Raw genomic sequence first — 23,710 nt, forward strand, 5'->3', positions numbered from 1 at the left:
GTGTGTAGGCGTGCGTGTTGTGTATTCGGTTAGGTCTCTGTGATATGATCTTATCTAGTTGTTAGCTAACTTGGAGATCAATCCGAGGCCTAACTAACTCTGTATCTATCCTGGCTTCGGCCCTTATATCAACATGCACGCGTCCCTGCATCGACTGCATACGCTTAACCCTATTCTTCAAGTTTCATATTGCTTTTTGTCCAAGAGGCTGTAATAAGGTAGCTGACTCTCTAGCTGCTCACGAAGCGAGTATGGGCCATGCATCTTCACCCTTTTTTGCCGGATGGGGCGCCGGATTTTGTACACGCTTTGATTACAAGCGACATGGCTGGTCGTTCTGGTTAATGAAATGAAGGGCATCCAGACTCAAAAAAGAAATAAAGAAAAACACGGTGGATTGGGCCTTCCTGATGGAAGTCCTCCAAGATCTAGGATTTGGGCTCAAGTAGATTGCGTGGATGGCTGGATTGCTTGCATGCATCTTTCATCCACTAGGGTTCTTGTTAACCGAGTTTCGGGAGAGCTTATCTACAACAAGAGTGGGTCCCTTTCCCCGCTCCAGCAGCAGCATTGGGGAAGACCCCATTGGCTACCCAACCATGACTCCGAGCTTGTCAAGTGGTAGGCCAAGAAATTTGAGACACTTTGGACAGGTGTGACACCGGTGGCTTGGAAACTTTGGAAACATCGAAACAGGGTGGTGTTCAACGATGCTTCACCTTCGGCTAGTGTTGTGTGCTCAGCAGGTACAACTAGAGGGACGAAACTGGAGGACAGCGTGTTGCATTCTAGGGTACAAGGGTTGTCTGACAGCGAGTTGTCAGCGTGTGAAGACGTGGGCTCTAGGAGCCGTGGGTGTAATGTAGAACCTTTCTGGAGCCATCTAGGCGTTGCTTATCTATGATCTTCTTTTTTTGCGAGGGATTGATTATCTATGATCATCCTTGAAAAAACTCCATTCAACAACACTAACATTGTACAGGAATACCCAAGCTCTCTTCAAGTTTTGCTGCTGAGAAAGTAGTGTAGCTCAAAATAAGTCATGAACCCAACTAACCAACTTCATACAGGATGCATGTCCTCTGCTGGTCAAGCATCACATGCCATTCTGGTTCTAAGCAACTTGATCCAAAACCGATGGTGGGGATTCTGACGACAAGAAAACACCAAGACTTTCGGGCGTGTCCAGTTACACAACTGAAAGAAGAACGAGGCCACACCATGATATACTACTAGTATCTACCTTCTCTAGTAATCTGCACAAGCCACCACTTGCCCATCCTCCCTCAGCTTCTCTGCAGCAGAAAGCAGCAAATCCACCGCTGCAAAATTCCTACTTTCCAGCCTCGCATCATCATCCTTGTGATGCTGCTTCAGCATCTTCTTCTCATACCGTCTCATCCCCGCCTTTGCCCTCTCCACGCTACAATGCGAGCAATACCACTTCCCCTTGGGTATCCAAGTACGCCGAGGTGTTATGCAGTACAGATGATAAGCCTCGTCGCAGCCGTCACACAGAATGGTCAGGTCGTCATCTCTGTCAGATAGACAAACCCGACAAAGGCATGATGGACAGTACCAGCACGGTTTGTCCCGCTGCATAACGCTAGCAATCTGTTTAGACTTCAGACAGCAAATGTGGTAGTACTTGTATGGACAGTGGCTGTGACCACATACGAGGAATCTCTTGGCATCCTCTTCAGGAGTTCCACATATCTTGCATGAACCACCGGGGTCAATGTTCGACAGTTCCCGACCCTCAGTACTGGAAAGCACAGTTGCTCTTGACTTACCAACAGGTGTCTGTTCTTTGCATTCTGGGGGCCTGCACACCTCAAGTCTTTTGCATAGGACACAATTTCCATGCACGCAATTCGGTTCATAACCTCCTTGAGCTAATTCATTGCAGGTGGTACTGCTGCAGCCTTTGCAATACCAGCTTCCCGTCGACGTGGATGGTATCGGAGGATCAATGCATGACATGTGACACACTAACTTGCATACATTACATATGACGGTGCTGACACCTCTCGTCTCTTTGCCACATTGGTCACAGGCACTGCCCTTTTGAACATCAGAAACATCTGTTCGGTCTGGATAGTCCAATGGTTGGCATCCCTGTGAGTTCGAGGGTACTGATGTAGCTGATTCGACCAGTTTCTTGGGTTCAGAGCTGCCCAACACAGCTCCCTGTAATAGTGGTAGCATACTGTTGAGCAAAGCGAATAAATCCATCATGGAAACATCCAAGCTAGCAACAGAATAGTCACCTTGAGTTCCTCCTCACAACCACATGATCCTCTTTGTCTTCCAACCTAAAGAATGCAATACCAAATTCCAATGCAAAGGTGCTTATCAGTATCAAGTAAATGTATGAAAAAATATTCCTTTCTAACTGAAACATAGAGAAGTATAAAGCATTCAAAATATTAAAACTAAGAGAATATAATTAAAACCCAGCGACCAAAAACTTGCCTGATTTGTGTAGGAGGCTTCTGTGAGGCTTGAAAGATTATTTGCTAGGTCAATGATATCTTGGCCAGCCATTTTAAGATTTTCCCACAACTACACAAATATTTCAACTGTTAATTACCATTCACCACCCCAATTTTTTTTTAAATACATGCCATACAAAATAAATTTATAGTCAGTTTAGAAAGCAGTGAGTAGCAGATAACGCTTAGGGAGACCGAAAGGAACTGACGGCATAGCCTGAAGAGCTTGGATTTAGAGAAAGAACTGGGTATTGAACTCGTAAGAACCCAAAACTGGCAGGTAGTATGGTAGCTAGTCAGTTCAAGTCAGTGCGAACACCGAACTGGATAGAGCGCCGGTGGCACAGCCATTACGTTATTTCCTTTGAGGGATACACAACTTATGATTTGCAAATTTGCATTACTCTCATGATCATCTAATTGTTATAATTTTGAGTGATGACCATTGAAAACAAACATTATACAATTTGTTATTCCATGGTAGTGCACACAGAGAATACAGTGAACAATGGTAGACATGTACTCCTTCCATATATGGAGTATATATTAGATCTGTAACTATTCCATTGTATATAGTTTTCCTGCATATATACCATAATGCATACAAGTGCTATTCATAACAGGGGATCAGAACAAACTAGAATATCTCTCTAGAACCTCATAATATATGCTAACGGGATTTTACATATTTGCACATTGTCAAAGTTAGCTGTGAAACACAATACTAAAAGAAATATTGAAAGCTGAAAAGTTGCAAGATTATTACCAGTTTTAAATCATCTTTGAATATTTCAGGTGCACACCCATACTCTCCATTTTTCATTCTAGAGTCAATCACACCAAAATCGAAATACTTAGTCCTTTCCTCATCTTGATGCACAGTTTTGCGAAGAACATTGCATAACAAGGCAAAATCCTCTGATCTCAAAATGTCCACAAGAACGTTCTTGCACTCAGCAATACCCGTATTCCTTGACACTGTTCTGTCAGAATCCATTTCCACTTTGTCCCTGAGCTGATATAGTAGAGAAAAATATTGTGGGCATTTGATAAGACAATGCAATACAACTGGTCCCTAAATAAGAGTGTAATAAGTGTATAACAACAAAATACAACTGCAATTTTCTAGTAATAATTAGTCTTATCACTTACAGATTCAAATTCAGAGCAACTGTGGAGGACATCACGGATGCAACTCTGGATGCCAGCACCCTCCTGTACACCATGCAAATGCATCAGGCCATTCAAAACATATCTCCAGTGACTCCAACAGTCACTTCTTCTAGATAGCATCTCAGATTTGTTTGTGTTACTATATAATATTCCATGAGGCCTCTCCATGAGTGGCTGCATGATAAACCGTTCAAATTAGTACTTAAGAGATTAAGCCAGAGAAAATAATGATACAAGAGATAACTGTAATGTTACTCCTACAATTGAAATAAGCCTGTCAATTAAAAGATAATGACAAGTCTGTCAGTAATAAATCACTAGGTTAAGCAATCTTGACTATCGACTCTCCATTAGTATCCAAATTTCTACCCTAATGCTCTATAAGAAAATGGCCCAGCTAAAATTGATAATAAGTTCCAGGACAGTGAGTCCCTGCTGCACCCATGAAGCTGCTACAATTCGTTACTTGTGAGGAGATTGTACATTTATTCTAGCCCTAGACTTCTTGTAGAGGGGTCAAAATGCATTGCCTCCACCCAAAGACATACATGTCAGTAAAACACTGAATGTAGTCCACTAATCTATTCTCATAATTGATATCCCGATTCCAACACAGTGCAGGAAAAGAATAGAAGCAAACAAGGACTCACCTGAGAACCGGATATAGTATTTGATAACGCGTTGCGTGTATTTGATATACTGTTAGCTTCATCAAAAGCTTGGGAAGAACTACTATTCTGCACAGCTATAGTGAAATGCTCTTCATCAAATTGTGAACTCATAGAAGAGCAAAGAATGTCACCACTGTCAATACCGGCATGTGGACCTGATCTTCTCACTTTCTTCTTTTCCCTTGATATCATTTGGTCTCTAACCCTCTTAGCGGCATCTTCCGGAATTTTACAGCATCGAGGATGATTTTGCCAGCCAACAAGATGCCACTTTAATCTAGTTACACCATGATAGCCCTCTAAGCTGCACCACTTGCACTTCCAGTGTCCTTTTTCTCTGTCAAAAAACAGTGAATGTTCCCATGCATTGTCCCTTAACCTTGTCGGGTAACTGGAACGCACCTACAAATTCACACGGGGCATCTCGTAAATACAAAATAAATCATGACATGCATGTGCATAGTGAAATCATGCCATATGATATGAGAACTGCAAACAGAACACACCACTCATATAGTGCTATGATGAATGAGCTGTGCAAAAACTGACAATTCAACAGTACAACAAGATAGCACATCAACAAAGAATATAAATGAAACTGAGGAAGTTGGACACAGAACACTTAAAATAAACTAGGTTTGACTTTGGAGTGGTTCTTAGTAAAGTTAAATTTGCAAGGAATCAAGGAACAAGGACGCTTCTTTGTGGAACAGGGGTATATGTTAAAACGGATGAGCAATTGAGCATACTGCCCAAAAGGAAAAAGGATCAGAGTTAAACTGCAACTGATTACTTCAAACTTATATTTTCCAGCTCTGCGAGATACAGCAATACAATATATTCATTCAATCCAAAAGAGGATGTGCAAGCACCAAAAGCAAATATAAAGTTTCCAACAGTATGCTCACTGAGACAGAAAGGTGTGTTCCCAATTTGAGTTGTGATATAAATACATGACAATAGCAATTAGCATCTTGGGTCTTAATTGATATTGAAGTTTACACTTTTCCCTAATGTCATGATAGATGTTTAGCAAATGGCAGGGTTGGTGAAGTCTGTTCAGTAGAACTGTGTCTATTCTGGAGAGAAGACCAGCAACCTGAGGGAGCGTCTTTAACTGTTAAAGTATCAGATGTTCAACAGTCAACACTGCAGGCCATTTCTTAACAAAATACCAGAGCAAGATCTTTTCAGTTTTGAGGTTGTACAAAAAAAGTGTGGCATAAAGAGAGATTAAGATTACATGGTTCCTGCTAAGAGAAGCCAATAAATATGCATTTTCCAAAAATCTCGCATGTCATACTTTGATTGTCCCGTGTAATGAGTCATGATTGTATTATTAGTAATTACCAATATACTTAATGGATTATATAAATAACCACAACTGGCACAAAACTGACAGAGCTAGCAGAAACTATAAATCATAGCCTGAACACTCTTCAACCCATTCCAGTTTCAACCAAACTGACATATAAAATAGCATGTCTTAAATTAATGGGCTGATTAATATAGCCACAGGGAATAATATAAATGAGAATACAGTTATAAAGTTCACCTCGCTCGACAAATCATTTATTGGCAATTGTGGAAGATTGCTAAATGCTGGATCATTGTTCTCCAGTATTACACTGGATTGTGCAAGAATTTGTGGCTCTGGAGGAGCTTGCTGCCCAGTCTTTTTCATCCCGGGCCTTCTCTTTATTAGAATATGGTGTTTTGCCTTTGCAAAAACTTCTTTAGGGACACTTGTGCACTTAGGATGACGAAAGACGCCAGCAAGATGATAATGGAGCCTAGATGTTTTGCCATGTCCATCCATACCACAGTACCTACACCTCCAATGCCTTGCAATTTCATCAATGATAACAATATGTTTCCGTAAGTTAAACCTGGTCTTCCGAGGATGTTTCAATATCTACAAATAAGTGTAGAATCAGAGAAGAAAACATTAAAAAAATAGCAACATAGAAACATATATTAAATACCGATTTTATTTAGTAGAAATTTGAAAAATAAGTAAGTGTCGAAATACAGTAGGAAAACAAAGTAGAATACCCCTTATTTTTCCTGTTAGTTTTGTTTATCATTCGCCTACCTTTTTTGGATTTTAATTTCTGGATAACTCTTACAAAACAAAGCATATGATTACACCATTGTTGCGTCTGAGAAGAGTAGGGAAGGACCCCATATCAAAGTTTAGTAAATTCCTATTACACTCAACACCTATCAGAAGAATAGAAAAAGCAAAACAAATATGGGAGTGACTATTTGTAAGAGCATCTCTAGCAGAACCCTTAAAAGCTCGTCACCCCATTAAATTCCGGCCGATATACAGGATGCGGAAAAAAAAACAGCCCGATCAGATACTGTAAAAACGGCCCGGCCCGTAAAAAATTTACGAGTAGCTTATAAAACTCTGCCGAATTCGCTATATATACCAGAAACCAGCCAGTTTAGGGTTTGCATCCAGCAAATCCCTTTTCCCCTCCGCCGTAATCTAGCACCCTCTGGTGACAAATCAAGATCCCTCCGGCCATCGTTTGCCGCGCGCACAGCCTCAAAAAACTGGCACCAATGTCTAGCGGAGGATGCAGGCGTGGTGGTCTAGGGGGCTGAGGCGCCTTGCTGCTGCAGAAGCGGGGCCGTCAAGACGACGAGGCCGGGAGCTCCGCCATCCGCCCGCCGGTGCAGGAATTGAGCTGCATGAGGGCGCAGGAGCGCGGCGCCCTCTCCCGCAGCGGCGTGAACGGACGTGAAGGAACTTGAACCGCCTGCACGAGCTCCTTTGGCCGACGACTAAGCGCCTCCAGGCGGCGGAGCGCAAGTTCTTCGAAGCGAAGGAGGCGGCCGCCGCCGGAGAAGAAGGGGCCGCCATGTGGCTCGAGGTGGTAACGGAAGAGTACGTCTCCGCGCAAGCCCTCTCCAGCTCCGTCATGGAGTATCATCTCCATGTCAAGAAGGATGATGATGAGTAGATCAGGTTTTTAATCTAGTATGTTTTCAAGTTTGTCGTATGAACTATGTTTAAATCTAGGGAAGTATGTGGCGGGAACTAGCATGTTTAAATTATTTATTTATTTTTAGAAAAGGAGGATGACCCCCGGCCTATGCATCTCGGCGATGCATACAGCCACTTTATTAATTATTATCACAAGACCTTACAAAGCCATACAACAGCAAGACTAAAGCCACCGTCTAAGCAACAACTATCGCTACACCTATCCAATTGATGAAAGGGCGCAGATAGTCTGGGCCTAATACCAAACAGACATCGCAACCAAACATAAACATCTAAGACCTGAGATCCCAACCAGGACGCCTGCCGGGTATGTGGCACCTACCAGTCTGGCGCACTCCTCAACCAGGACCCTGCCGGGTATGAGGCCGCCGCAGCCACCTGCCACCAATCCATCTTCAGAGCTGTACTGTTGCAAGTACCGTGCCAGGTCTCTCTGCCATCGACGCCACCACGACGCCCGACAACGTCGTCCTCCTGCGTGAGTCCATCCTCCCACAGCGAACTCCGAATCTGCACTGCGCCACGCCGTCAAGATCCGTCGCCATCAGTGTGTAGGATGAAACACAGCTCCACCAAAGAATCCGTCCTCTGGTCCCTCGATCACGTGTGTACCTCCAAGAATGACGCCCCCAAGGGAGGAACGACACCAGAGCGCCGCCGTCATCCGATCATCCGATTTAGGGTTTCCCCTGGAGGTAGCTGAGAGTGGCCTTGAACTTCTCCACGGCGATGCCTTCAAGAAGGGAACGACGCAGATAGCGCCGCCACCGCCGGCCTTAGCAGAAGCCAAAGGCAAGTTTTCACCCAGAACAGTTCGAAGGGATCCAACTCTCGTGCACAGGCCGCCGTCATCACCAGCACCACCAGGCAGACCCTGGAGTACCGGCAAATCAGCGAGCCGCCGGCACCACCGCATCCAGATCGCCGGCCACGCCGGGCCGCCGCCATCCCCCGCGCCGTCCGGGTCAGAGACAGAGCCGCCGACCGCGCACAGGGACCGCCGCCGCCTGCACAAGCCGGAGCGTCGTCGAGAGCCCAGCGCCCGCCACCGCTTGCCGAAGCCAACCGCCGCCCGAGCACTGGCGCCACCGTGAAGCCATCAGATCGGGGAGGAAGACGTCGCGCGATGACCACCCTCGCGGACCCCGCCGCACGCCCGAGTGTCGGCGCCACCGCGGCGCCATCAGATCGGGAGGAGGAGCCCGCGCCTCGCCGCCCCGCACAGACCACGCCGCCGCCATCGCCGCAGTGCCACCAAAGGGGAGCCCCGCAGATCCGCCGGCAGCCCAACCTGCCGCCGAGCCGAGCGCCGCCGCGAGGGCCGGCCGTCCCGCGCCGCCCAGGAGCCTCACGAGGAGGGAGGGAGCCCCGCCGCCGCCGACGCACGCGCGGGCTTTGCCCGGCGGCGAGGGAGAAGGAGGACGAGAAAGGGGAGCGGCGCGGCGATCTAGGGTTCTGCCCGGGCCGCTCGCAGGAGCGGCATGGGGGACGGCCTTCTTGTGGTCTTTTTTCTAGAACTGGCCAGCATGTTTAAATTATGCGGTATGTGTTGAAGGATCTGATCTTTCGTGCCGTCCGCTGTACCACAAATTCGGTTTACAGTATCCCATAAACGAAATTTGCGGTACCGCAGTTTACAGGATCTGCTAAAGATGCTCTAAGTCACCTGAAAACTAAATTTGCGTAAGTCGATTTTTTGGGCCATCGGACCGAAATCGGACGTCCTGCCTTCTTTCTTCAACCTCCCGTCTGTTCCTTCCTCTGGCCACCCGATCTAGCGCCAGCCGGGCGGCCTGCCACCGCTACCCGCGGCGCTCCCGTGCACGCCTCACCCTCCCCTGCCCCCCTCCCACCGTCGTGTTACCGCTGCCCCAGGCCATCCCTCTAAACCTCCCCGGCGTTAGATTTCTCCGGTGAGCCCGCACCTCCCCACCCAAACCAGTCAACCCTCGGACTCATCGCGGCGCCGTACTCAGCCTCGAGGCTGTGCATGTCTTCTCTCCATAATCGACTTACGCGAATTCAAAATTCAGGTGACTTGCAAATAGGTTGTGCGAAGAAATATATGGCAGATATCTTAGTAGCTAATAAAAGATATGCAAACAATTGTCGAAACAGATGACAAGCCAACCACTTGAAACTACCACATTGAGGGAAGCACCCTTTAATCTATAAGTTACAATCTAAAACAGTAGTCCTCGATCTAAATTTATTAGGAGGGACTACCTAAGTTTGAAGTCAAATATGACAAATCCAGAAGTGACCGATTCTTTCATGGATGGTGTTTCATAGCTCCATGGAGCTACGGCAGGAATGTTACATCATAATTAGTTTGCATGTAGATATGAGCATAGTTTACAATAAATTATTGATAGGCGTATGACCAGTTATCCTGGCTACACGTGAACCAAGGGTGCACGATATACTGCTGCGTTGTAAATGGCCAAAAACCCAATTACATTTTATTTGAAAATAAATGAACTTCATGCTGGACATACAACCATTTTTTAATGGGTTGTGCACGCCTCACCCTCCCCTGCCCCCCCCCCCCTCCCACCGTCGTGTTACCGCTGCCCCAGGCCAACCATCGTGGGTCGTCATCGACTGGAGGTGGCCGTGGATACGCATGGCAAAGTGATGGATCCGAGGAGCGTCCGTTTTATGCGCCACCGGGAAACTTCGTGGAGGGGGCTTCTAGTCCGGATTATCGGTCCCGAGGAGGCTACCGGGGCTTTCGTGGTGGTAGGGGCGGGGCTAGGCGTCCGTCCCACTACCGGCAGCATCCCCCTCCTCCACCACCGCAGGCTACGGCCGTCACGGCCGACACTGAGGCCTTTGATACGGGCAAGTCGTCGGAAACGGCGGAGATGCAGCCAGCAGATTTATCGGGAGAGGCCATGGCGGTGGTCACTGCGATGGCTTCTACCAAGGTCCCGGTACCCTTGCAGGATGGGGTCAAGGGTCGTGAGCATAGTTCTGACAAGCTTTCTGACAAGCCGGATGGTCAGAGGGCCGCTAAGTGCGGGCGCAAGAAAGAGAAGATGATTTGCTACCGTTGCGGTGAGCAAGGACATTCACGCCAAGTCCAAACTTCATGACCACAAGAGAAGACCGCGAGACAAGCACCACCAAGACGGAACTACGGCTACACCAACCACTCTGGCATCTTCGCCAAGCGACTTCAAGGCATCTTCGCCTTCGGATATATGGCATCTTCGCCAATAAGCACCTCAAGACTACGCTCAAGAGAAGCTCCCCAAGCTCAAGTCCACGACTTCCACGAGCTACTACGACCTCGACATCGACCACGTGATTCCTTTCTATGGGACTCAAGAACCCGAGGAGTATCTCGAGTGGGAGCGTTTGATGGACGACTACCTCAAGCTACATCAAGTCCCTCCCGAAGATCAAGTGAAGTGCGCCACAAAGAACTTCCACGACTACGCGTCCACATGGTGGCTTCACATACCTTCAGAGAGCTACGACATGAGTTGGCCCAAGACAAAGAGAGCTTTGCGGCGAGAGTTTGTGCCTCCAACCTACACGGAACAACTTCAACGCCAATTGGAGAACACCATCCAAGGATCCAAGTCCATCGACGAGTACTTCAAGGAGATGAAGATTGCCTTGCGACGAGCCGGCGTGGACGACCCCATTTCGATGAAGTTCCACTTCATGATGGGATTGCACAACGACATCTCCAAGACGATCTTCCTCGAGAACTACAAGTCCCTCGACGACAACTACATTGGTGCTCTCAAGGCGGAACAAGGACTCATGAAGGCCAAAGTTTCTCCACCCCAAGCTCACTTCGCGACGACCAAGCTCCCTGAGAACGAGCATGAGGCTAGTACCACCACGATGTCCAGGCCCGACGAGCTCCAAGACGATACTCCCAAGTTCGACGCCATCCCTCTTTGTGGCATTGACGATGCCGAGTCCTCCATGACTCTTTTTCAAGACGGTACGGCGACGAGTACGACTACGGAGACCCTCAAGGACCAAGCTTTGGAGGCGAGCGACAAGGTGGCGAGCAAGGATGATGCTTCCATCTTAGGAGGCGAGAGTGATGATGTGCCATCTTCGGCTTTCATACACGGTGACGACAACGAGATGGTTGAGCATGGGATTTTCCCTTCGACCACGGCGACGTATGATGACTTGAGTGACTTGTGCCACCATATTGAGAGTGAGAGTGACTTCACCACTAGCCCCATATATGTGTTGCCACAATTCCCATGTGAGGAGAGCCACAACCCCCACCACTTGAGTGAGATGAGTGACTCCACCATATGTGAGTTTGAGTGCACCTATTTTGAGGGAGTGAGTGAACCACCACATAGAGAGAGTGAGATAGTTGATAGGTCATGTGAGGCCACTTTTAACACTAACGACTTGACCACTACCTCTATTGTGTCTTCTCATTTGGTGCTAGGTCCCTTATATGATGATGCGCCGATTCTCGACGACTTCGTCCTACCTTTGGACAAGACGATGGCCATGATGGAATATGATGCACCCCCCACATGGTTCCATCACAATGATGATCTTGACCACCATTCGGTCTTTCCCACCTCACCTACACCACATGAGTGGAATGACAATGGTAACATAGGTGAAGGTGATGCTTTAGTCCCACTAGTGGACATTCTTGACATTGATTGCTTGCATGACGTTGATCCACCTATTTCCATGATTCATGCTAGTGCGACTTCCTCATGTGATGATTTGTTGCCCATTTACGATGAGTATGATGATTCTCATGTGAAGTCTATTAGTTGTGATGCCATGTTGCATAGGATTTCTTATGCTAATTCTCTCGGTCACATCATGTTTGCCAATCCGCTTGACTTGTCATATGCTATGCATGAGATCGACCACATGTCATATTTGCAATCTCTTCATAGTGACTATGCATATGCCATTAAGATTAACCCAATTTACACTTATGGCATAGATGACAAGCCTATGGTTATTGGCATTTGTTTCTCTTGTGATGATATTGACATGCTACCTTTGCATCATTTATCTCATATACCATGCCATAACCACCTAGCTTCGGATATGCATTGCTTTGGATGTTGTCCATTTTCTTCATATGATGTTTCCAATATTGCTCATGAGGAGACCCCCATAGTTTCCTCATACATTTTAGGAGATTTTGATCACTCCCATCCATTGCATGATCCTCATACTTATGTGCACAATATGCTCCCCATGAATAAACATGATATTGATGTGCCATATATTTGTATGCTCAATTTGCATCCCCATCGTGTTATACACAATAACTATTCTTTCATGATGGATGACATGTTCTTATACCATGCATCAAATTTCTTTGAGCAACGCTTATCTTGTGCTAACTTTCACGTGCACATACACATCATGATGGATGATGTGTACATTTACCACACACACAATTTCTTCCGTTTGTGTCTCTTTTGTGTAGGTACCCATGAATTCTTGTCAACCTCGCAATCTCATGAGTTGACAAAACGAGCTCTAGAGAGCAATGATGACTTGGGATCCCATGGAGTGTCTTTCCCACCGCTCTCTTCGCGCAAATACTTCGCGCATTTCTTCTACATGGCCCTCACTTGGCTATGGGTTGTTGTCCATTATATATCCTTTGCCCATCTTGCCATGTTCACTTTGCATGATATGCTCATTCATATGCTTTTGCCATGCATTTGTGACCCATGCTTTGCATTACACATGATGATTGATTCTCATACTTGTATGTGTATTTGTAAGCTTGGTGGAGATATTGCTTGTTATTGCGATGTTTGCTTTGTACCCCATGCCTATGATGATACTTTCATCTTGCTTTGTGTTTGTGCTTGCGATATGTCATGTGCATTGCCTATGCCTATTATTTGCTCTCATGACACGATTGCCATGATTTACTCTAGTATGTTGCATCTTCGCACTACTAGCTTGCACGACTTGATTACTATGCTTGACTTGATTGCCTCACACATGATGAACAATTGCTCTTTCTATTGTGTTGAGTGCCACACTATATTCACTACACCCCATGCACATTATGCTTGGATTGTCTTGCACTTGACCCATGTGTTTAGACACTTCATTTTACTTGGTGTTGTGAATGATTCATATGCCTACCATCGACCTTACATTGAGCAATTTGTGAATGCTTGCTATGAACTTGAGGTAGATGCTTCTTCTCTTGTCACACATATTTGCATCACTACCTCACATTCACATGCTTGTTTCCATGATGTCCTTTGTGCTCAATTTATGTGCTTACATGCCATGTCACAATCCTTTGTCACACCATATGCTATGCTTGATGACAACACTTGTTGGGTGAATCACCTCTTGAATGCTTGGTTTTGCACTAACGCTAACCGCATTTGTTTTTCCAAGTGTTTGTTCTCCTTGCTCCTTCTGAAGGACTCACGAGACGGTGCGACATTGAAGAGTGCCCATTTCAAGCTTCAAGATGACGAGAACTTGGTGATCGACCACTACAACACGGCGATGCCATCTCTTTCCCATGGTGATTTGGATTTCGATCCGAGGTCGGATCTTTCCCAAGGGGGAGGGGATGATGCGGAGGATCCTATGGACATCACCATGTCAAGAGTTCATTCAGCAAGTGACACGTGCGACATCTACTTCACATACATAAAGGTGAATCCTCTCCTTTACACGTGCTCACTTGACCCCTTCGAGGACGGTATACTACTTGACCCTCCATCGTGCATGCATAGGTATTGTCGGAGCTTCACGGATGACGAGGAGGAGTGCAAGCGCCAAGGATCACCTACACCATCCGCGAGGGAAGCCTGGAAGAGAAGACGCAAGAAGAAGAGCTGTTGAAGAAGCTCCAGCCACCGGACGACCGGTCGGGTCCGGACGTCCGGCGCCTGAAGATCCACCGGACGACCGGTCTAGACCGGACGACCGGTGTCCCTGCACCCGAGCCAAACGAGCGGACGTCCGACGCCACCGGACGACCGGTCCAGACCGGAAATCCGCTACACCAACATCCGAGCCAGATCGAGCGGACGACCGGCCTCTACCGGACAACCGGCCGCCCACGAGCCACCGGACGTCCGGTACCTGGCTGTGTCCAGTTGCGGGCTGAGGCCCATGTACCCCTTCACTTCCCCCCATTTGCACTAAGACTATAAATAGACCTCTCCCTCCTCCTTTCTAGGGTTAGCGTTGTGATAGCTCATTTGAGAGATAGAGCTACGCTCATCCATTACAGATCTACTCCACGAGAGAGACCGCGGCCCCTCTACGGAGAAGATCCCCTTGGATTCAAGACCCCCTCTTGGGTGGCCCCATCAAGACCTCCTCACGGAGAAGAACCCGGTTACCGTTTGTATCGTCCGTTGTTGACTTTGGATCTTGTATCTCTCTTTGTGTTTCGAGGATCTAGCACATGTGTGATCTATTTCTTGTTGGTTGAGTGTTTCTCTTGTGTTTTCCCTCGTTTTCCCCCTCGTGTTCTTCGTGTTCCTCGTAGGGATCCGCTCCTTTCGTGAAAGATCGGCCATCTAGGGTTCCACCCTACATCAGGTTCTCTCGGGCCCGGCTGTGGCTGCCTGTCAAGCGTGGTGGCGGCGAGTCTCGCGGCCTCTAGGCACCGTGGAGGTGTCAGCGGCGGCGTGTGCTCGGTCTGGTGGTGCTGATGATGGCAGCGGCCCGTGCATGAGAGTTGGATTTCTTTGAACAGATCTGGGTGAAAACTTGCTTTCGGCTACTGCCAAGGCCGGCGGTGGCGGCGCTATATGTGTCGTTCCCTTCTTGAAGGCATCGCCGTGGAGAAGTTCAAGGCCACTCTCTGCTACCTCCGGGGGAAACCCTAGATTGGATGATCGGATGACGGCGGCGCTCTGGTGTCGTTCCCCCCTTGGGGGCGTCATTCTTGGAGGTACACACGGGATCGAGGGACCAGTGGACGGCTTCTTTGGTGGAGCGGTGCTTCATCTCACACATTGATGGCGCGGCGGATCTCGGCGGCATGGCGCTTTGGAGACTCGGCGTCCGATGCGCGGAGATGGACTCGCGTAGGAAGAGGGTGTTGTCTGGCGTCATGGTGGCGTCGATGGCAGAGAGGCCTGGCAAAGTCGATGCATTAGTTTCTGCTCTGAAGACGGATGGAAGATGGCGGCGACGACACAGAGAGTGCGTCGGACCAGCTTGTGCCCCAAACCTAGTATGTGGCTTGGTTGGGGCCTCTGGCTTTAGATGTTAGGCATTTGTGCGATGCCTGTTTGATATTAGGCTCGGACTATCGGCATCCCTTCATCAGGTGGATAGGAGTAGCGACAGTTGTTGCTAAGATGGTGGCTTCAGACTACCTGATGTACTACTTTGTAAGGTCTATGTGAATAATAATCAATAAAATGGCTGCATGCATCGCCCAGATGCAGAGGCCGGGGATAATCCTCCTTTTCTAAAAAAATATATAATTATAAATACGTCACTTAGTAATGATATCTATTTAGTTAGGAAAGAGATCAGTTTAGTTAGCAAGATAAAGTATATGGTTTTTAAGGAAGGTCGAGATTCTATTCTTGGGTATCAAGTTGAGTCTTCCGTACAAAAGGGACTCCATGTACCTGTATGGACTATCTAATGAATGAGAATAAATTAGAAAAGATATAATCCCTGTCCTCAACTTCTCCCCCTTTCATCCCCGGCACCATGGACGGACAATCCTCGGAGCTGTGCCCCAAACATTGTCACATATACAAGTCTTAGGACCTGTACCAATCATAGCACTTGACAGGCTGCTGGGATTTTAGCGATAGAACCATTGCCGAAAGTAGATGCGGAGAAGATGTTCAATGACGAAGTTCTGCGATGCCTACCACTCCAGGAACCCTTGCTCGGGTGCTCCTCACAGTGTACTATATAGACATAATACAACCGGCAAGAAACCAACGAGTCTTTGATAACATCTCTGACCACCCACCACAGCCATTCTAGATACCTAGACATCAGTACCAATGGTGTCTAGACCGTCCTTCTCGTGATCCTGTGTCTATGCCTCTGCCTAGTGTAATTCGGTTGCCACAGCCTTTATATATTAGGTCCACGTTGAAGTGTTTGAATCCAAAAGCAAACTCTCCACAAATACCAAGCCCAACTGTAGCACTACAGAAATATTCGACACAAACTCCAACAAACGTTAAAACTAGTGAGGTCAAAGCTCAAAACCAACCAATAAATCAATGGCACAAACACAAGCAACTCTTTTCTCCAGGACAGACTGAACACTAAATATTATTTCTTACACCAGGTTTGGAAGGAGAATTACCTGTTTGTTTTGTGAATTCTCAGTGTTCTTGTCCACAATCTGGTGCTCATTATTTAGTACATGATGCTTTTCATGCTCCATTGGTAACTGCTCCTCGGGCCAATCACTGCATATCTTTGACTGTTCATAATTCTCAACTGGTTGTCCACAATGATGTTTACCGCATTGGTTGCTTCGAGCTGCCAACTTCTAAGAGAAAAAAAAATAGGTGGGTAAGTTCAGATGCTATAATGGCAACTTGGAAGAGCTAAGATGGGTTACTAAGACAAAAAAAGATGATGTATCTGATGTAAGTTTCTTGTCCAGGTTTAAGAAAAACCCAGGAAAAATTAATATCATGCAATAGCAGGTTTCACTGCTTTGGCACTATTTCTTTTGCAGATCATCAAGATACTTGACTATTTGAGTAAGCATGTGATAATCAGTGATCTTGGATAGCATTGATTTACACAAGAATCATGCTTAAAATCTTACCACTTAATGTTCTTTAAAGAATAAATCAATTTCTGTACCGTGTCTTTTTGTTTCCTCTTCTTTTCTTTTCATGAAACTGCACAAAGTACGAATGGCATGATACGCAAGTTTGTACTGTCTCCATCCTATTTTACATCAAGGCAGTCCCCATTCTCCAATACACAACTTTGTCCGCTAGTGTTTTCTATTATACGTTAAAAATATAAACATAATGATGGAAATAACTTTGATAACAAATCTAATGATGCAATTCCTGAGTGAGAAATCTTATCCGTGACCAAAATTTCAATAACAATGGCTTCAGACAGTAGAAATGATATTTGAAAACGAGGAAGTAAGGAGTAAAAAAAGTAAATGGATCAGCAACAATGTTTAACTTCCAAATACCATTATTTGAAAACGAGGAAGTAAGGAATAACAAAAAGTAAATGGATCAGCAACGCTGTTTAACTTCCAAATACCATTATTTGAAGGTTGCTGATCATTTTTACATGGTAAATGATATTAGGTTAACTTTGTATACCTCATCAATAGCGCACTTCTCCGATGTTTGCATATGCATACCATTATTTGAAGGTTGCTGATCATTCTTACATGGTACAGTCCCTTCCTCTTTTGATCCTAAGCAAAAAAACATTTAACACAATCAATTTTTTCGCTATTCAAAAGATGAAGTGCTGCTCTTTTCTCTTCAACGAAGTTCAATACTTTCTTTGACATTGCAATTGGAATTTTCAGGCAGCTCTTTTTTTTCGAGAAAACGCAAAAGCTTTGAGTTTCATTGTATTGAAAAGGAGTTTGGTACAATCCTCCTAGGAGGCTGGTTACAAGGCAAGTACAGGCACATTAGTGAACATCCCAGGTTTTCAGGCAGCTCTTACCAGTAAGATGAGCCTTCAATGTAGTTACGGCACCTTGTATTGAGTTATCACACTCTAAGTTCAACTTCTGCAAGAAATTTAGAAGTCTATTAACGTCTTACTCATTATAAGAAATCTATAAGTAGTATCACCAAAAGTCTGTTAGGATTTTAGCGATTGAATCATTGCAGAAAGTATGGCGAGGTGATGTTTGATAATGGGGTTCGGTGATGCCTACACTCTGGCAGCCCTTACTCGGGTTTCTCCTCCATGTGTACTAAATCGACATAGGCTACCCGGTGCCTTTATATATTAGGCACAGGTTATAAGTGTTCGACTCCAACACAAAACCCTCCACTAATACCAGTCCAAATGTAGCCCTATACACCATTCGACACAAATTCCGACAAACTTCAAAATCCCTATTATTGTGTTGGTTTTTTGAAGGAAACTACCTCTCTGTTTTGTGGATTCCCATTGTTCTTGTCAACAATGTGGTGCTCATTATTTAGTAAATGGTGCTTGCCATTCTCGATTGGCAACTGCTCCTCTGCCCAATAACTGCCTTTCTTTGACTGTTCATAATCCTCAACTGGTTGGCCACTATGTTCTGTACCACACTGGTTGCTTCGAGCTGCCAACTTCTCAAAGAAAACAAACCAAAATAGGTCAGTAAGTTCAAAAGAACTAACATAAGTTATAAAAAAACAAAAAGATGGCGTATCTGGTGTAAACCCCCTTTTCTATTTTAAAAAGGACCCATGTGAACTTTGTATGCATGTTTTTTGAAAGTAGATTTCATTGTTTTGGCACTCCTTTTTCTGCTTGTCAATTTTACAACTTTCAGATGTAAAGTTCACACGAGTCGAAAGTTAACACTGAAAGACATAGTGAGCGGTTAGATAGTCCACATGCCAAATTTTAAATTGCAACATGCTAACTTATAGGTGCCTGACGGAGTAGAACCCAGCAGACCCCTCGATGGAGTGTTCTGACTAGCCGGAAAGAGCAGAGGGGAAACAGGAGACCGGATTACCTAGGTTCAGACCCTCACGGTGGAGGTAAAGCCCCTACTCCTGCTCATGTTAGATTGGTATACATGGGTGTACAGGGTACAATGGTGAATCAAGGGTGATGGTAGGTATGAGATTGGATACCCTATCGACTAGCCCTGCCCCGACTTATAAAAGATACCTGGGGCCTAGGGTTACAAGAATCCTAGCCGATCTAAGGAGGTGGAGGAAACCTCCTAGGACCCGGCTTCCTTGTCTTGCACTCCAAGTACTCAGGGTCCTTCCTTCTAAAGGGCCCACGGCCCGGGATGATGGCCCAAGGCATGTATCAAACTTGGGGGGGGGGGGGGGGGGGGGGCTCGGGCCGGCTCCCGGTGGCGCGAGGCACCCCTGAGCTAACACCATCAATGCCCTCAGAAGTAATTCACAGTTTCACACTCATGGATCTTGGACCTTGACTCAGGACAACCCGCACTGACTCAAGATACTTGCCTACTTGGGTAAATATGATGTGGAGCATCCTATGGACATCACCATGTCAAGAGTTCATTCAGCAAGTGACACGTGCGACATCTACTTCACATACATAAAGGTGAATCCTCTCCTTTACACGTGCTCACTTGACCCCTTCGAGGATGGTATACTACTTGACCCTCCATCGTGCATGCATAGGTATTGTCAGAGCTTCACGGATGACGAGGAGGAGTGCAAGCGTCAAGGATCACCTACACCATCCGCGAGGGAAGCGTGGAAGAGAAGGAAGAAGAAGCCTGGACAAGCTTCTGGAAAGCCCGGAACTTCCGGCCGCTGCCCGGAACTTCCGGCCACCGGAACCTCCGGCCATCCCGGAGCTTCCGGCCCTGCTGCACCGAAGCCGTCCGAGACTGTGCCAACTCTCTGGATAGCCCAGACCCTGCCCGGACCTTCGCCCGGAACCTCCGGCGCCCGGACCTTCCGGCCGTCCCCAGAACTTCCGGCCCTGCCTGCGCGCAGACACTCGGGCCGAAGCCCATGTACCCTTTCGCCCCTCACTTACCCCTTCGTGGACCTAGACTAATATATACTCCTCCACCTCCTCCTTTCTAGGGTTAGCGTTGTGATAGCTCATTTGATAGATAGAGCTACGCTCATCCATATCGGATCTCCTCCGTGCGAGAGACTGCGGCCTCTTCAGAGAAGATCCCTTTGGATTCAAGCCCCTTTCTAAGGGAAGATCCCCCTGTGGATTCAAGACCTCCTCACGGAGAAGACCGGCTACCCTTGTATCGTCCTTAGTTGTCCGTGGATCGTGTATCTTCTCTTATGTATTCGAGGATCTAGCACATGTGTGACTTATTCTTGTTGGTCTAGTGTTTCTCTTGTGTTCCCCTTGTGTTTTCCCTCTCTTTCCACCTCGTGTTCTTCGCGGGATTCCGCTCCTATTGTGAAAGATCGGGCCACTAGGGTTCTACCCTACATCATCTTGGTATCATGAGCAAGGTTGATCACGATTTCGGAGCCCCCCTCTTTGTTTTCTAGCCTTCTTTTGCTTGATTTCGTCCTAAATCCGAAAATCCCCACCAAAAATAGCCCCAAAATTTTTTTTGATTTGTTGGTTTGGATGATGTTTTGTTGATTTTGATCCATGGATTTGCTTGGTTTCAAGTGGATCTAGCATCTCCCCAAGTTTCACCACTTTCCATCCACGAAATCGTCTCAATTTTGCCCCGGGAAATCGAGTTTTTCCGCCCCCGTTCTCAGATCTGGAATTTAGGGTTCGTCCCGGAAGAAATTCCACGACCCCCGGAAATTCCGGACACCCCCGGAACTTCCGTCCCAGCCCCGAAACTTCCGGGCTAAACAGAAAGTTTACCCCAAAAATTCCCATACTCCCAGCAGTTTTTGCGCAACCCCCGGAACTTCCGGCCACCCCCCTGAACTTCCGGAGCCCGGAACTTCCGGCCCTCGGCCCGGAACTTCCGGCCTAACCAGAAACTTTCCCCGAAATTTCAGCATCACCCTCCTTCACCGTTTTCATCACAACTTTTCGCTCCGAACTCCGATTTGAGTGTTCTTTGGCTCGTTTTGAAGCTATTGACGTGGCCGAGGACCTCACCTTGGTTTCACCACCTTTTGACCCCATCAAATTTTGTGAATTTTGGCATCTTTGCCTAGGGCTTCCACCACATCATCCGCTACACCACCACCGACTTCCGCAACCTAACCAATTTTGTTCCCCATAGCATTAGCGATTGTTTGAGTTGTGACTTGAGTCTCCTAAGGTGTTTCGCCTACTTAGGGACGGTTGCTTCCTCATCAACCACCACCACCACTTCCGCATAGGCTTACCCACCATACACTTCCGCCACCCCAACCTAACCCAATTTTGTTTGTGTTGTGAGTTGTGTCTCCTAAGGTGTTTCGGCTACTTAGGGACCGTGCTTCCAACTCCGACTCACATAACCCAATAACCCTCCACTTCCGCATTGCCTACTCACATAACCCATCATTGCATTGCCGCAATCCCATTGAGCTTCCGCAACACCACCACCGCATCCCGCTACCACCATTTTGACATTTGAGATTTTGAGTTCGCGGTTTTTCCGTTTCCTAAAGTGTTTCGGCTACTTAGGGACGAGTCTCCATCATCTTGGTATCTCCATCAAGATCACCGCCACTCATCATCGCCAAGGACGGTAACCTCCATATCATCTTGGTATCGTGGTATCCCCCCATTGTATATTCCCTTGCCATTGCATTGATAACCCCTAGCCAATTTTGTGTCACTTGCCTATCGAGACTAGCCATTTGAGTATTGCCGGCAACGTTACTTGTGCACATTAGTGATCTACACCATACATACCATACCATATTGGTATCATATCATCTCGTGTGCCTCAAGTTTGTTCCCGCATATACACAATAGCTATCTTGGTTTGTGCATTTCGCAAAATGGCCATACAAAGAAGAAAAAAAAGAATAAGCTTTTAAGCAAAAGAGAAAGAGCAAAGAAGCTTGTAAGCAATAGCCATAGCATCATACCACATTGCATATAAGATCATCTTGGATCACCTTGTGAGAAACACCGGGAACCATACATACATAGCATACTTGGGATAGAAAGTTATCCATTTTGCATCTTATAGGTTGTGCACAAGTGTCGTATCCGCCTATTGAGCAATCGTGCTAGCGTCTCTCTTGAGTTGTGCAACACGAGCGTTTTCCGTGGATTCCACATTTTGTGCTCATCCTTGGTTGCACGACCCCATTTATCTATCCGTGTGTGTGTTTCCGTGTGCCACATATTGCTATTGGTCTACTTGTTTCACTTGCGAATTTATGAATCTCTTTCAACATTATTGACTCTTGCTAACATTTTGCACCAAATTTTTGTGCCACTATCCTCACCGAGCTCCACCATAAGCCTTATTTGTGTAGGTGTGAGAAACCGACAAGAATTGGTACCAATTGTGCTATTTCCTTGTCCACATTGGAGTGATCATTGATCCACTTTCAACTTCGGTCAAGGTACATTTGGTATTCGTTCTTCTCTTTCTACCACTCACATTTTTCTCTTGGAGTGATGGATAGACAAGGCATTTCATCTTCGGTCTACAACAACAACGACGAGTTCGATGCCACGAACAACTCCATCGACGCCAAGATGCAAGCTCAAATGGAGGAGATCAAGGCCCTCATCAAGTCCTACAAGCGGTCTTCCTCATCTTCGAGAAGACGCTCAAGAGCACATGCCTCCGAGCTACCATCTCCGGCAAGATCACATCGGCATCGACACCATCACCAACAAGGACGTGAAGGTCAAGAGCTCAACGACTTCACCATCCCCCTTGGCATCTTCGCCAAGCGACTTCAAGGCATCTTCGCCCACAAGCACCTCAAGAGAAGCTCCCCAAGCTCAAGTCCACGACTTCCACGAGCTACTACGACCTCGACATCGACCACGCGATTCCTTTCTATGGGACTCAAGAACCCGAGGAGTATCTCGAGTGGGAGCATTTGATGGACGACTACCTCAAGCTACATCAAGTTCCTCCCGAAGATCAAGTGAAGTGCGCCATAAGGAACTTCCACGACTTCGCGTCCACATGGTGGCTTCACGCACCTTCGGAGACCTACGACATGAGTTGGCCCAAGACGAAGAGAGCTTTGCGGCGAGAGTTCGTGCCTCCAACCTACATGGAACAACTTCAACGCCAATTGGAGTACACCATCCAAGGATCCAAGTCCATCGACGAGTACTTCAAGGAGATGAAGATTGCCTTGCGACGAGCCGGCCTGGACGACCCCATTTCGATGAAGTTCCACTTCATGATGGGATTGCACAACGACATCTCCAAGACGATCTTCCTCGCGAACTACAAGTCCCTCGACGACAACTACATTGGTGCTCTCAAGGCGGAACAAGGACTCGTGAAGGCCAATGCTTCTCCACCCCAAGCTCACTTCATGACGACCAAGCTCCATGAGAACGAGCATGAGGCTAGTACCACCACGATGTCCAAGCCCGACGAGCTCCAAGACGATGCTCCCAAGTTCGACTTCACCGCCATCCCTCTTTGTGGCATTGATGGTGCCGAGTCTACTTCGACTCTTTGTCAAGACGGTGCGGCGACGACTACGACTACGGAGCCATTTGAGGACCAAGCTTTGAAGGCGAGCGACATGGTGACGAGCAAGGATGATGCTTCCATCTTAGGAGGC

The 23,710-nt window shown here is 46.8% G+C and overlaps 1 protein-coding gene across 6 annotated transcripts in view; it reads right to left on the minus strand.

Moving 5' to 3' along the window:
• Nucleotides 1-928: 928 nt before the first annotated feature.
• The window catches only part of LOC125543874 (uncharacterized), a 29,030-nt gene continuing 6,248 nt past the window's right edge, over nucleotides 929-23,710 (minus strand). For 4 of the 6 annotated variants that reach the window (XM_087547016.1, XM_087547015.1, XM_048707365.2 and 1 more), the window contains 11 exons: nucleotides 18,452-18,637; nucleotides 18,018-18,084; nucleotides 17,660-17,757; nucleotides 16,663-16,851; nucleotides 5,895-6,254; nucleotides 4,319-4,741; nucleotides 3,648-3,842; nucleotides 3,262-3,510; nucleotides 2,476-2,565; nucleotides 2,271-2,315; nucleotides 929-2,190 (listed from right to left, as the gene is read on the minus strand). In XM_087547016.1, the coding sequence (XP_087403142.1) occupies nucleotides 1,249-2,190; nucleotides 2,271-2,315; nucleotides 2,476-2,565; nucleotides 3,262-3,510; nucleotides 3,648-3,842; nucleotides 4,319-4,741; nucleotides 5,895-6,254; nucleotides 16,663-16,851; nucleotides 17,660-17,757; nucleotides 18,018-18,084; nucleotides 18,452-18,637 (2,844 nt within the window). In that variant the 3' untranslated portion in view covers nucleotides 929-1,248. The remainder of the gene's footprint in view (nucleotides 2,191-2,270; nucleotides 2,316-2,475; nucleotides 2,566-3,261; nucleotides 3,511-3,647; nucleotides 3,843-4,318; nucleotides 4,742-5,894; nucleotides 6,255-16,662; nucleotides 16,852-17,659; nucleotides 17,758-18,017; nucleotides 18,085-18,451; nucleotides 18,638-23,710) is intronic. The other 2 variants (XM_087547014.1, XM_087547017.1) reach the window with 2 other exon arrangements.

This window comes from Triticum urartu, chromosome 3A (assembly GCF_056163025.1).
Source record: "Triticum urartu cultivar PI428250 chromosome 3A, HENAU_Tu73, whole genome shotgun sequence".
In the NCBI taxonomy this organism is placed as follows: Eukaryota; Viridiplantae; Streptophyta; class Magnoliopsida; order Poales; family Poaceae; genus Triticum; species Triticum urartu.